At 34.6% G+C, this 15,979-nt stretch overlaps 1 protein-coding gene across 1 annotated transcript; it reads right to left on the bottom strand.

The window, feature by feature from the left end:
- Positions 1 to 3,104: 3,104 nt before the first annotated feature.
- On the bottom strand, positions 3,105 to 3,947 carry LOC143648052 (keratin-associated protein 13-1-like). The gene has a single exon (XM_077117662.1). The coding sequence runs from the start codon at positions 3,884 to 3,886 to the stop codon at positions 3,374 to 3,376; it is 513 nt and encodes a 170-aa protein (XP_076973777.1). The 5' UTR covers positions 3,887 to 3,947; the 3' UTR covers positions 3,105 to 3,373.
- Between the last annotated feature and the right edge of the window lie 12,032 nt (positions 3,948 to 15,979).

The raw sequence follows: 15,979 nt of genomic DNA, 5'->3' as shown, positions 1-15,979 counted from the left end.
AAGCATTCTTACCTGCAGAACGACAGGGGCCCACATTGATTATTTATCTTTAGTACTTATATAAGGTGCATTAAGATGTTTCTGAAGCGTATGTTTTCATTTTGGTCAAATAACTATTCAACATTATTTTAGGTATGCTAAATCCCAAGATTTTTGTGCATATACTAAAGAAATGAAAAGTGAGCTGATAAAGTATCCTTTCATCGGCAGAAGGACGTCTTCACAAAGAATTACTTGAAGCCACTTTTTATCGGATTTGTCAAAAGCCTTCAAAAAGAAAATTAATTAATTCCAAAAATGGTTTGATTTCAATATCCATTTCAAAGAATCAAAATAAATGTTTGAAATGTTGTTTTGAGAATTCTAATATAAATTGTGTTAAAAAAGTTAATATGAAAGATAAAGTTGTTTTATCAGTAAGATAACAAATAAAAACTTTAGTAATGGAAAATATGATAAATAAAATAATATTTCTATGGAGCAGAAATGCAGTTTTATTTATAAAAAACACATAATTCATAATTATATCCAATCAAGTCATATTCTACTGGTCAAAATGGAAGTTATAATTTTAAAAGTTAAAACATTCTTTAATATCTAGAATAAGTTATTTGACAATGCATTTCCTTACTTTGTTAAAATCCTCTTCTGCTTCTGTTTATATTTCAATAATAACTTTGAATCTTTTTGAGGATTTTGGATCATTATTAGTAATTACCCCCTGTTTTTTGCTGAGCTATATAAATTTTTCGTGGTAGATTCTCCATCTTTCTTCCACTTCTTACGTTACTTCTGCATCATATAATACTACTTTCCTCAAGTATTTTCAAATGACATTCTGTGGGATACTTCCACAATTCTACAGTGTAACTCACCAAAATGGGAATAGAGTTTCAGGATTAGGTAAATGTCACAGAAGTGTGGCAATTTCACTTTTATTTTTTTTCCTGAAATTCCTTCTAAGAGTAAAAGTGGGAATAGAGGAAGATAAGGAATCTATCAAATTTTGTAATAATTTTCTTTATCTCCTTGGATTCCCTTCTATTATTAATTTATCAACAGAAGCTGATTCTCTTGAATTTTTGGTTGCAGATGTTGAATTTATAATGTGTGGATATGAGAAAGAGTCTTAGGGTTTACTCACAGTAGTTGAGGAAGTTTTATAGTTATAGATATTGAGTTAGTTATTGAGAAAGAGATTGCGTTGCTATTTACTGTCTTGAATCCTAAATCTGAATACAGTAATTGACATTTATAACAGCAATTAAAATAAACAATGCAAGATTTTTCATAACCCTCAGAATCTCTTAATGTTTCTTGTGAACTGTTCATCATCAAATATTTCTCTATCAGCTTATAGTTGATTATTATAATATATGCAATATTTTGGATAGAAGTGAGCTAACCATTCCTTATTCTTCTACCTAGAATTATATTTTAATTTTATTTTTATTCTTTGTTGTGGATACCACTCATAAGTCTATGTCCAATAAGAGTTTTCACCCGTTCAGAATAAAAAATTTCTATAGTACCAGTGGTACTCAGGAATCTTTGGTTATATTAAGTCTGCAAATCAAAAATAAATGCATGGAAAGAACACCAAAACAAGATTATTTAAGAGAACACATGCCGCTAGCCCTTTGATGCATCTCCTTTAAAGCCTCAAAACTTCATGTAGTCGCCATTTCTTCATTTTGGAAAAGGTCTATAATACATTATGTTTGCTTTCACACAGGGCTGTCTGAGTAGCAAATGAACGTGTTTTATCAGAAATTCCCTTTGCCTGATTTTAAGTCTTTTTGTCCTCATCTAGCATCTCAGACAAGCTATGGTGCAGAGTTTCATGGAGATTTCAACTTACATTGTACAAGCAGCATCTTCCGCCAATCATGTGCAACACTTCTTTCACTTTCTACCTGGGCATCTCTGGGACCACAACCAGGAAAGCAGAAATAGCTCACTGGGAATCCTCTTTTGCACAGTTGTGAAGTTCCAGAAAGTTAATACACACCTGGAACAATGTTCAAGCAATGGTAGATAGAGACTAATGGCTAAATGCTCATTCGTGTTTATTAGGTACTGGGAAAGATTATTTTGAGAGTTATTCTATACATTCCAAGAAAGGTCCTGGCAGGATTGTGTCCCAGTTTCCCATCATATAAACAATTTTTTAAAAATATGTACTTTTTGGGATTTTCTGTCTTTCTTACACTCACACTTGCTTCCTGGGATTATGTGCCAAATAAATGGCCTACATCCGGGTACTTGTTCATAATTGTGTTTTGGCAGAAATCAGGCTAAGACCAAAGAATATATACATCTGTTCTTCCCTGCTCAGGTATTTAAAATGGTGTTGTTTATGTTTGGTTATTTGATTTGTTATAACATTTTACTTGCTGATTTCCATAGTACTTTATTATTTTCTGAAATACTTGATCTGAGAAAGATAAAAACAATATAACTTAACACCACTTTTGTTGAGATTAACTTGAAAGTTAATATTAGTGAATCAAAGATATGTATTGCTCTTAGCTTGTTCCAGGTTGTGCCTTAGAGAAGAATTCAGAGGGAATTTCACACCTCCCGGCCCACTCACTCCATACCAGTTACCACTGTGAATGTCTTTACATATGGGTACAATTCAGACTAAGGGATTCCTCACCAGGGGAAGGCAGACACTCTGGCATTTTTACCAAACTACAATGAGCAAACTATCTGCCTCGGGAGTTGTTTATGCCTCAATTTTTTCCACCTGCAAATCCACACTCAGACACTAAACATTTTAAAAACTTCTTTCTGAGTGTACATTAACCATTTAAATTGCATTATTTTATGTTTTTCCAGCATTCTTAGTCTAGGTACCAGTTTTCTGGTTTCCAGTACGTGACAGAAATTAATGTCCCCTAATTTGGGACCTGTTTCCTTGAAGATGAGAAATGTCTATTCATACAAAATTAGGATTTCCAGAAAATAACCAGTTCCATAAGGAAGGAATACAACAATATCAACAAAAACATCCTCAAATCTATCAAATTGTATGTGCCCAATGATCAGATGACAAAGATTTTATAAATAACAAGTCAAACAATATATTTCAAGGCAAGATTACATATTTATTAGATTGAAAATTTATTTTCAAGTGTTCTTAGATGAAGCTCTGATAGTTTATATTCCATTAAGTGTAGTTCTTAGAACTACTTTTGGGTACATTCAATTTCAGAGCCTGTCAGAAGTTGTCTGGCTATCAGAACTTCTATGCTTGACAAATCAATATACTAGACAGGAGAAAATAGGGATAACGGTAATGGGTGTGAATGAAAGGTGGCTGCCCTGAGTATGGATTTTGACCTATAGGTTCTTTAGAAACTGGCACTCAGCAAGTTGAATGATAGAAGCCGGATCCACAGGTTGGTCTGTAGCAAGAAGGCTGGCAGCTCCTAGAAGGAAAGTAGGATGGGCAGCATAATCCGGAACCATATACCAGGAAAGGGGAGACACGGGTTCCACAACCCAGTGATCTGAAACCAGTGACTCCACAGCCCAGGGAGTAGCAGCTTCTTGCTCCATAGCCAAGGGAAGAGGTGCTCCTAGTGCCACAGTCCTGAGACCTTGTGTAAGCCGGCTGGCAGGGACTACAGAGCACGGAGTTCCTGGGCCAGTAGCAGGATGTCGGGCAGGGGTTGGACACCGCACAAGACACCCCACAGCTGCTGGGCTTGTAGCAGGTCTCCTGACAGCCACTGTAGAGAGAGGTGCTGGGAGAGCAGAGGTCAGTGCTGTAGACCAGGTTGCTGGGGTAGGAAAAGCCGCAGGAGTAACCTGGGTACCGCAGAGAGCTCCCAAGAGAGCAGGAGGAGAAGTTTCCAGAGCAGCAGTTGGAGTACATGGTGACAGGTGAGGGGAGTTCAGCTGAGTTCCAGTGAGAAGATCTGCGTTTTCATGTTCCCTTCGGGACCGTGGCATTTATATACTGTCACCAGTGGGTGTGGCACCACACAGGGCCATGGTGCTGACCTTGGACTCCCTCATTTGCATATGTGTAACTCAACAACCTCTCTAATTGCACTTGGGTTTAAAAAGATTCTCCACAAATTGGGTTTATTGGTGTTATAATTGTGTTTTGATAGGCAAAGCTAATGAACTATACCTATGTGATAAATGGTGACAGTTGCACATTTTTGCTTATCTCATCCTGTACTGCTGTGACACAGTGCTCCTTACATCCAGATGCAGATGGCAATAGTAGCTAAAACAAAGAGATTGAGAGATGAGCATAAACTGAAAGAGAACTTGCCATATATTCAAAAACAAGATGACTGAAACGGGCTCCATTGCAACTGAGTTTGAAGGAAGAACACAGAGAAGTTCCAGGACTTTCATACATCTCTTCTATTACCTGTTAATCCCATTGGCTTTATAATTAAAACTTCTGAAAATTTTATGAATGCAAGCTTATTGTCTTTTTTCTCAGCTACATATATAAATATCCAAATGTTCAGTCCTCATAAAAGATGTCTAGCTTCACACCGTCCAAGCTTTGAGGAACTCTTGATACTTCTAGAACCAGTCACCATCCTACATTTTCTTTCCTATATAGGCAGTTTGTTTTTCTGCATCCTCTTTTATGCTGCTGGAAGGACAGTTAACTTCTAATGGGACCTCTCTAAGGAATTTACGGCCACACATCAAACAGTTCTCCTGTGATGGTTTGAAGCTGTATGAACACAAGAAAAGATCATTTTTCGAGAAGATCAGCTAATTTATTCCTTTGTGTGTAGACCAATTGTGAGTGGGACATTTTGATTGGTTAGTAACGTGGAGATGTGACCCACCTCATTCAAGATGGCTCTTAATCCTCTTACTGGAATCATTTAAAAGAGGAAGAAGGACAGTCAGTAGACATAGAAAAAGGCCCCAGAGAAGCATAGAGGGAAGTACACAGGGAAGCTAAGAGAGACGGTCACTAAACGGGAGAAACAAAGAGCACAAAAAAGGCCACTTGAGCCGGGAGCTGAAAGCAATGGAATCTGAGAGAGAAGAGAGGCCAGGAGATCTACCGTGTGTCTTCCCACGTGACAGAAGAGCTGAGTATTGCCAGTAGCCAATTTGGAGTAGAAGGTTTCCTTCTGTTGATGCCTTTACTGAGACATTTTCATGATCTTATAACTATAAACCTCTAAGCTAATTTACAGACATTGTTAAAAGTCAGTCCATTTCTGATGTATTGCATTTCATCTGCTTTAGCAAAATAAAACACCTTCTCAGGTGACTGTTTCTTAATGTCTCTCTCAATCTTTCTTTCTTTCTCTTGTTTCCTTTACAAGATTTTTCTGAGTTTAAATTTGATTTTGTTTATTTTTCCCTTTGTCTCATTTTGTTTAATGGGTTTCTTTTTGTTTTTCTTTTGCTCCTGCTAAACTCTGGCTTCACAGTTGCGGACAGAAAAGTTGGTTACATGTATTTTCTTAAAGCTTTGCCAAATGCTCCTAAGTTCATTCACTAATTATTCAGTGATAAAATATGCCAGTTTATGTTTAAGAATAAGAAAGATAATGGAAATATATTTCCTATTTAAATAAAATTATTGTAATCTTTCAACAATAATGCTAGAAATCTTGTATTTTCTCAATTAAAATTTATTTCAACTTTAAAAAGCAATGCTATGTAGGACTTCTAAAGGTTAAAGGAATGAGGAAAGATGTGTTTGGGCCAAACTGAAATGACTTCTGTGAGTCCTTTATTTGCTGTTCTTCTCAACCAACACTGATTTATTCTTACTTTGTTTCCCAAAGTATGGTAAGTGTCTGATCGAATTATTGTGGGTCTTATGTCTTTCATATTTTTTCTACTTTTAAACAGACTTCTTTGAAAAAATCATTATTACAAAACTTAAGATCCAAAGAAGAGGCAAAAATTCCTCTGACAAAGATTGATAATTTTTTCTTCAGTGACTATAGAATTTGTTTAAGATTCTTCTCTGAATCAGTTAAAATGTCAAGAGGTATTTTCTCTTCCCTTTGCATTTAAATCTCTAAACCTTCATCCATTTTAAGTTGATGTAAATTTAAGAAGAGTTTGTAAACTGCTCAATCTTAAGTCAATCCCAGAATGTATCACTTGTTCTGTATTATTTAGACCCCACTGGTGGTTTGTTGTGGTTTAAAGGAGTTATTATCAAGGATTCAAAATAAGGTATTTCACATAAAATGTATGACTGGCTATGTATCAACGGATTCTGAACTTTTGGTTGTGGACTTCTACCTCTATGTTATACATTATACAGTCTTTGGTCTTTGGAGTATGTTTCTAACAGAATTTCACACATAGTTTATAATTACAACTTTTATTATCTACTCTCTTCTCTTCTAGAAATTACCTATCAACTTATCACTAATATATCAGGAATCTCACTTTGACTATTAATCTCAGTTAGAATTCTTTAAGCTTATCAAGATACATTTGAAGGCCTTTGCATTCCCTATTATGTAATTCCGTTTCACCAGAAAAGGATGCCATAGCTAGTTTTCTGCATACAATGTTAAAACATATTTATTCTTGTAAATATGTTCTTAGTATTTTTTCTATGGTGATATTTTTATTAAAAATTTTCATGCCAGAGATACATTAAATGTGTCTGAATAATCATATTTAATGAAGTATGTGATATGTGTTTTTCTATAGTATATCCAGAAAACACGGGATGAAAACATTGACTCAAATGTAAGTAGTGAATTTGTGAGTTGATCCCAGTAAATACCAACAGGTGAGTCGGAAAATGTTATAAGAAATGGAAGGATAACAAGGGTACTTTGAGCCTGGTGCCACTGTAAACATAAGGGGCTCAATTCTAGTGGAAAATTCTTTATGCAGGCCATTGACAACACTAGTGAGGTGAAAAAGTTCTTAGGCTGATTTTTGCAGATATCCCCAGTGATCAGTCTTCTGAGTGTACATTTGAGTACCCAGGAGATACAGGTTGGATGTTGACAGATCTGCTGATGGTGGAATGTCACTTTGAAAATCAGAAATGCAAAAGGTCTGGACAAAAATAAGGTGAAATCTCCATAGATGATATGGAATGATCAAAAAAGAAGGTGTGATGACCTTTGGTAACTTCAGGTCATGACGTACTGAGCTACAGTTTAAAGAAGATGCATGTGATATAGAAATAGGAGGTACTTTTAGAAAGACAAATTTTACACCCACAGAAGTTACATTTAGGTGCCCAGAAATTTGGTAGGTTTCGCCTACCACCATTTAAACTATTTAGCTATCTAAATTGTCACCCTCACTGTAGTTAATCACCTGTTGAATCTATATAGTTTGAAAGAAAAAGAAGTCAATCAAAATGACATAATATCAGTAATTAAACATAGGTTAAAATATCAGAACCATCCGTACCACTGAGAAACAAAGGAACAAAAAAAGTTTATTAAAAGCCAAGAAAAATTATATCTCTTTTGAAAACTTCTGAGAAAAAACAAAGCGTATCAAAATTTTCAAGAAATTATATAGATCATGATTGAAGCAATGAGAAATCATCCTGCTATTTGGACTTATTCTTCCGATAAAATTATGTACTTATTTTGAAATTGGTAAATAAGAGTCTAACAGGTTCTGGAGCAGATTGGAATTGGGGCCAACAAAGGAGTTGGGAGCCCAGAGGAAACATTCCAGATATTGAACGGTCAGTTCCTAAAATAAAATTGAGCTGCTATGAAACAACCTCTTACAGGGAATAAAGCTTAGGTTTGAAGTATCTCAATAATCTGAGTGTAACAGCCTTCCAGAAATATAAGTAAATATTATCTAGAGAAAAGTAAAGTTATCCAGAGCTTTTTACGTAACTCTGAAAATATAGTAATATGAGAGGATAAAACCATACATAAGAGAACACAAAAAAAATAGAATCTGACCCAGAAGGTCCAGATAATTGATGCATGAAAAATCAGTTAGATCGAGGTAGAAATTAATAACAGAAAGTAAGAAAGTGTTATTTTCAAGAAGAATTATGTTTAAAGAACTAAAGATATATCAGGAATTTTGGCAGAAATCTAAAAACCATGTAAAAGAACCCATTTCAAAGTTTAGAAATTTAAAATATAATAACACTTTAAAAATCATGGATAGGTTTAAGAGGAAATTAGACATAACTGAACAACTAGTTAATGGAAAACAGAACAGAGTGAAATTCCTATAGTAAAGAATAAAGAAAAAAAAGACTATAAGAGGCATATGGAACATAATAAAAATGACTCTTTTTAAATTTAGGCAAAACCAAAATTCACAGTGACTATGGATGAGAATTTACCAAATTGATGAAAGTAATCACCTCACATGGAACAACAAACAAATAAACTAAAAGGATATAGAAGGCGCATATGACAAGATTTTGAAAATTGTTTAATGATGTAAATGATGAGGACATTGTACTCAACCACTTCAGAATACCCATTCTTTTCAAGTATATATGGAACAGTACCTAATTAGATACTATGCTGGGCCCAAGAACACATTTTACCAAATTTCAAAGGAAAGGCACAGGTGGAGTAACTTTTCCAACTTAGAGGTATGAGCAGAAAATTCAAAAATCAGCAAAAACAAAATCCACTAGTAAATACTCAAGTTTTGGAAATTAAGCACTATACTTCTAAATAATTCATGATCAAAGGGACAAGGAAAGTTAAAATATAGAAATACACAATTAAACCATTCTCAGGGAGAAAATTATAGCCTTGAACATATATATTTTAAAATAATAAAGACTGAAAACCATGACCTAATATCAATATCCAGGAGTTAAAATGGGAAATCACATTGACACCGATTAAGCAAAAGGAGATGACTAGGGAGAAAACCATATTTAAAATACAAAATCAATAAATCTGGATATTCAGACATCTTGACAATATATTGACTGATACTCTATACAGAAGCACAGATGTGTTCGGAGAAATTGGTTCTATAACATAGTGTGCTATTCCAGATCCTTCAAGAAGTAGATGCCAAGTTGGACTTAAAGACAAAAGAAATGTACTGGGGAAAAGACCGTGGTAGAAAATGGTTAGAAAATGGGAGAAGATTGGGAGAGAAAGAGAGGAAGGAGGTGCTTGAGATTACTGTGCACTCTAAAAGATGGTTTGCCACGGCTATCAGGAAATGCCTTGAATATCAATTCAAGGTGGAAATTAAAAGTGTCCCCTATCTCATGGTTGTAGACTTCATTGGAATCTTTGCTGTGCTCAGTCGACACCATTCCTGCTTGTGTAAATTATGGCTTCAGTATAAACACATCATTAGGTTTCAGTCTATACTGAGTGACATCTTTTGTGTATTAAGTCTCCTGTAGTCAAAGATCTGAGGAGTGCATTGTCAGGGTCGAACATGTAAAGATGAAAATATGACGAGACCATGGCTCAGTGCAAATATGTTAATTCATCCCTTAACTTCATTTCAGTAGGGTCAGGACATTTGAAGCTCTTCATAAGCATCTCAATTGGTTTCCACTGGGACTATCTCAGTTCTGTTCCTTCCACTAACCATGTCTTTAAATATTTGTCCAGAATTCTTTTAAGTCCTAGTCATCAACACCCTCAATTTGACTTGACTAACATATTTTCCTACTAATGGACATGACACACTTGGTAAAAGTATGTAATGAATAAACAATTATTTTTCATATGAGAAGGAATTGTGACAAGAAGCGTCATTCTTTAGTAGGTTCCTCATTAGGGTAGATGTTCTGCCTCTAATCCAATGATATTCAAGAAAGATACTGTATCACATTCCCCACACTTTAAATAAATGTCTTCACCCCACATAGCCAGAACCAGACTCATGAAGCATACACCAAGGGGAAAAGACGCTTTTCCAGTCATGATTGGATGAACATTAGTGTAAAACAATCACAGCATTTGTTTTGTAATAACAAAATTATAGACCACACCTACTGCTGACTATATAGGAAGCCCTGTCCAGTAGATAAAATTAGAGCTCAGAATTTTCTTACTATAACTCAGCTGAAACTCACTTCTGTCAAATTTCTTCCAATTGCAACTCTAAAGGTGTTTCTTCTCACTCTCTTGGGGGTTGTATGCTTTACCCAGACTTCTTCTGTGGTTCTTCCTACCCTGTAGTCTTGTCTACAGCACTGACCTCTGCTCTCCAAGCACCAGCCATCCGGGCTCACCTCTCTTTGGCTCTGAAGCCTGCTGCCAGACACCCAGTGAGGTGTCCTTTCTATTCCAGATGTCTTGCTACTACTGAAATACCTCTGCACTCTGTGCTCCCTGCCAAGTGACTTATGCTGGGCTTCTAAGCTTTGGTCCATGGTCTTCAAACTTTTGGTTTACTCCCCATATCCAGACTTAATTCTGTGGTTTCCAATCAGTGGGATGTGGGCCCAACACTTTCATAAGTAGATCCAGGTTTACTGACAAACTTCCTTCTCCTCTACAAGCTTGTGCTTGTAATCAACTTGTGAATCTGGATTCTATTATTCATGAGTTTCATAATCCAGAAACTTAAACATAATACTTTCTATATCAAGGACTATACCACATATTGACATCATGTGTTATTGTTAGCCTGCCAATTTGACTTTTACTCTAAACCACAATATGTTAGGTATACTTTGAATTCCAGTAACTGAAAATTGTATTCATTAGAGAAAGATGCTAAGACTGTATCTCTCTGATTATACAAATATACAATATTGAAGCATATTTCTTCTTAATAACCTCTTAGTTATTGCCCATGGGGGATTATTTTTCCATTTTAAAATTGAGAAAAATGTTATGTTTAGATATAAACATGTTATATGACGTATGCATATGTTTTAATAGTCTTTGATCACTTTGTGTCTTCAAAACTACTTCTAAGTGTCAGTCTGAAGTTTTCCTACATCTTGTACTTATCATTTTAAAATTTTTCATTCTGAAGAGTGAAATTGTCCAATTTCCTTATTAACATGGAAGGAATTATTTCCTATTTCCAATTTCCTCTATAACAATAATTTGACACAATGAAAGCAACAGTATAACGTTGGTAAAACCACAAAAAATTAATGTTTTCCTTTTTGTTTTGTATGGAGTCAGACACTTCAATGTATTTATGGAAAACAAATATAAGTTGTAAGAAATATTAGACTGATTATATTGCATAATAGTGGAAGATAGAATGCAATTTATGCAAGACATTGTAGGATATGTGAAACAGTGGAATAAAGATATCCAATAACGTGTTCGATGTCAGTGAATTGAATATGTGTAACCAAGCTAGGTCCCCCCTTATAACCAGGTAAGAAATCAGTCAAGTCCCCAAATGAAACTTTTACATTACAACATTTATTTGTAAGTAGTCTGGGCATTATTTCATATGATCAGGTCTATAAATTTGATGAAATCCAATTTCTCTTTCTTTTTAGAGTGCCTCAGTTGATACTACATGCATGTAAAACAAGCAAAGAGAATCCCACAATATTCAAACCCAAATAATTTATAGGAAACTCAAATATTCTCTTGTTGAGGAATTCAACTAAATTTCCAAGCAGGTGAAAATCCATGGATCAGCAATTACCCCCCAATGCTTTCTTCATCAATCAAAGACAACATTACTGAAGTTACAAATGGCATAGAATCCTACTCCCACGGCAATCACATATCCTGGTTTATTCCTGTTATTGCAGAACGCTGTCCCATTTCACAACTGTCTCAGATTTTTCACGTTTTGTTTACAATCATAAATAGCTGCACTAAAAGTTAGCCATGAATGTTGGGAGAAAACCATGTACTTTTAATATAGTGGGATAGAAAACACGTATACATCCACACACTTTGCACTTTAAAGGATTGTTAAATCCTAAAGAAGATAATGCTTATCTCACCCTTTTTTCTCTACGCCTTTCATACACAAAAAAGCACTAAAGCTATCCTTTCAGAGACAGCATGGAGAACAATTGCTGAAAAGCAAATTACATTCAGTTACAGGGGATTGGACAGGTCAAGGCTTCAAATATGGGTGGTAGATCATTTGTTGTCCTAATTTAGCCAGTAGTCTTATAGATGTTTCCACACCCTGCCAGATGATGTATTAATAGTCTCCAGGCCACCAGTAGGTGGGGTCAGAGGGGAATTTGAGAATTACTGGTTAACATTATTTGAAATACGTGCATGAAATTGAGCATGAGAATTTCTGCTTTAGAACACATAAAGAATTTTCTGCATGATATTGCCTCAAAAGTTTGACCACTTGTTGAATTGTGCTAATATGCAATTATTTATTTTATTGTTAAGGATACCTTTGTCTTTGAAGTTTTGTAAGTCCTTTCAAGAACAATGAATTAAAAGCAAAAGTTCATATTCAATAGAAAGAAATCAGTACTATATTTCTATTACTAAAGAATATTGATGGTGAATATATAACTTGTTCTAAAATTTGATAAAATTTGCTATCTAACACGGGCGTCAGTAGCTTCATTTTCCACATGAATAGCGAAAGACATAACTTTGCTAAAGAAGCTCCAGTGTCCAGTGTCTACTTCAAAGTAGTTACGTTGGATACAACTTGAGGACATAATGCTTAGTGAAATAAGTCAAACACAGAAGGACAGATACTGTATGATTCCATTAGTATGACTCCGATAGAGTCAATACACGTACAATGGAATATATATAGGTTTTTCCCTGTTGCCTTAATTTTAAATTGGTTTATGAAACTTACTGTGCAAACATAAACTTTATAATGATTATATAGATACTTTATTTTAAAATGCCTCTAATTAAGTTAAGATATACATTGTTGGGGGTTCTAAATGTATTGTTTGTTTCCTTAAATAAAAAAAATTAAGAAGAAAAAAATAAAATAAAAAAGTTCCTGCAAAAATGATTATTTATCTTTACATGGGCAGGCACCGGGAATTGAACCCAGGTCCTCAGGCATGGCAGGCAAGCATTCTAACCTGCTGAGCCACAGTGGCCCACCCTGGTTGTTTATCTTTAGTACTTGCACAAGGTGCATTAAGATGTCTCTCTGATGCGTATGTTTTCATTTTGATCAAATAACTATTCAACATTATTTTAGGTATGCTAAATCCCAAGATTTTTGTGCATATACTAAAGAAATGAAAAGTGAGCTGATAAAGTATCCTTTCATCAGCAGAAGGACATATTCACGAAGAATTATATGAAGCCAACTTTTTATCAGATTTATCAAAAGCTTCAAAAAGAAACTTAATTCCAAAAATGGTTTGATTTCAATATCCAATTCAAAGAATCAAAATAAATGTTTGAAATGTTGTTTTGAGAAATCTAATATAAATTCTGTTAAAAAAAGTTAATATGAAAGATAAAATTGTTTTATCAGTAATAAAAACTTTAATAAAGGATAATATGATAAAGTAATATTTTTATGGAGCAGAAATGCAGTTGTATTTATAATAAACAACTAATTCATAATTATATCCCATCAAGTCCTATTCTACTGGTCAAAATGGAAGCCATAGTTTTAAAAGTTAAAACATTCTTTAATATCTAGAATAAGTTATTTTGACAAAGATTTTCCTTACCCTGTCTATAGTTTAATAATAACTTTGAATCTTTTGAGGATTTTGGGTCATTATTAGTAATTTTCTCCTGTTTTTTGCTGAGGCTATATAAATTTTCCATAGTAGATTCTTAATCTTTCTTCTACTCCTTCTGTGACTTCTGCATCGTAAAATACTTCTGTCCTCAAGTGCTTCCAAATGACATTCTGTGGGACACTTCCGCAATTCTACAGTGTGACTCACCCAAGTGGGAATAGAGTTTCAGGATTAGGAAATGTCACAGGAATGTGGCAATTTCACTTTTTTTTTCCAGAGAATCCTTTCTAAAAGTAACAGTGAGACTAGAGAAAGATAAGGAATCTAAGTTATATAATAATTTTCTTTATCTCCTTGGGTTCCCTTCCATTATTAATTTACCAACGAAGCTGATTCTCTTGAATTTTTCATTGCAGATATTGAATTTACAATGTGTGGATGTGAGAAAGAGTCTTAGTGTTTACTTATAGTTGTTGAGGAAGTTTTATGGTTATAGTTATTGAGTTAGTTATTGAGAAAGAGATTGTCTTGCCACTTACCACTTTGAATCCTAAATCTGAATACACTAATTGACACTTATAACAGAAGTTAAAATAAACAATGCAAGATTTTTCATAACCCTCAGAATCTCTAAATGTTTTCTTATGAACTCTCCGTCGTCAAATATTGCTCCATCAGCTTATAGTTGATTATTATAATATATACAATATTTTGGAAAGAAGTGAGTTAACCATTCCTTGTCTTTCTTCCCATGAATTATATTTTAATTTTATTTTTATTCTTTGTTGTGGATACCACTCATAAGTCTATATCCAATAAGAGTTTTCACCTGTTCAGAATAAACGACTTCTATAGTACCAGTGGTACTCAGGAAACTTTGGTTATATTAAGTCTACAAATTAAAAATAAATGCATGGAAAGAACACCAAAACCAGATTATTTAAGAGAACGCATACAGCTAGCCCTTTGATGTATCTCCTTTAAAGCCTCAAATCTTCATGTAGTCTCCATTTCTTCATGTTGGAAAAGGTCTATAATGCATTATGTTTGCTTTCACACAGGGCTGTCTGAGTAGCAAATGGACGTGTTTTATCAGAAATTCCCTTTGCCTGCTTTTAAGTCTTGATGTCCTCATCTAGCATCTCAGACAAGCTATGGTGCAGAGTTTCATGGAGATTTCAACTTACATTGTACAAGCAGCATCTTCCGCCAATCGTGTGCAACACTTCTTTCACATTTTACTTGGGCATCTCTGGGACCACAACCAGGAAAGCAGAAATAGCTCACTGGGACTGCTCCTTTGCATAGTTGTGAAGTTCCAGAAAGTTAATACACACCTGGAACAATGTTCAAGCAATGGTAGATAGACTAATGGCTAAATGCTCATTCGTGTTAATCAGACACTGGGAAAGCTTATTTTGAGAGTTATTCTGTACATTCCTAGAAAGGTCCTGGCAGGATTATGTCTCAATTTCCCATCATATAAACAATTTTTTTAAAATATATACTTTTGGGATTTTCTGTCTTTCTTACACTCACACCTGCTTCCTGGGATTATGTACGAAATAAATGGCCTACATCTAGGTACTTGTTTATAATTGTGTTTTCGGCAGAAATCAGGCTAAGTCTAAAGACTATATACTTCTGTTCTTCCCTGCTCAGGTATTGAAATGGTGATGTTTATGTTTTCTTATTTCATTTGTTATAAATTTTACTTGCTGATTTCCATAGTACTTTATTATTTTCTGAAACTCTTGATCTGTGAAAGATAGGAACTACAGAATTTAATCTCACTTTTGTTGAAATTAACTTGAAAGTCAATATTAGTGAATCAAAGATACGTATTGCTTTTAGTTTGATTCAGGTTGTGACTTAAAGAAGAATCCAGAGGGAATTTCACACCTCCTGGCCCACTCACTCCACACCAGTTACCACTGTGAATGTCTTTATACATGGGTACAATTCAGGCTAAGGGGTTCCTCACCAGGGGAAGGCAGATACTGTGGCATTTTTACCAAACTACAATGAGCAAACTATCTGCCTCGGGAGTTGTTTATGCTTCAAATTTTTCTGCCTGCAAATCCACACTCAGACACTAAACATTTTAAAAACTTCTCTCTAGGTGTACAACTAACCATTTAAATTGCATTACTTTATTTTTTTCCAGCAGTCCTAGTCTAAGGACCAGTTTTCCGGTCTCCATTAATTGACAGAAATGAAAGTCCCTTAATTTGGAGCCTGTTTCCTGGAAGATGAGAAATGTCTGTTCGTACAAAATTAAGATTTCCAGAAAATAACCAGTTCCATAAGGAAGGAATACAAACAATATCAACAAAAACGTCCTCAAATCTATCAAATTGTAAGTGCCCAACAAGCAGAAGACAAAGATTTTATAGCATG

This window comes from Tamandua tetradactyla, chromosome 10, assembly GCF_023851605.1.
Source record: "Tamandua tetradactyla isolate mTamTet1 chromosome 10, mTamTet1.pri, whole genome shotgun sequence".
Classification (NCBI taxonomy): domain Eukaryota; kingdom Metazoa; phylum Chordata; class Mammalia; order Pilosa; family Myrmecophagidae; genus Tamandua; species Tamandua tetradactyla.
This window is presented reverse-complemented; position numbering and strand designations above follow the sequence as displayed.

Bases quoted from the DNA above. Each gene is read 5' to 3' on its own strand.
- LOC143648052 (XM_077117662.1), bottom strand. From the start codon at position 3,886: ATGTACTCCAACTGCTGCTCTGGAAACTTCTCCTCCTGCTCTCTTGGG.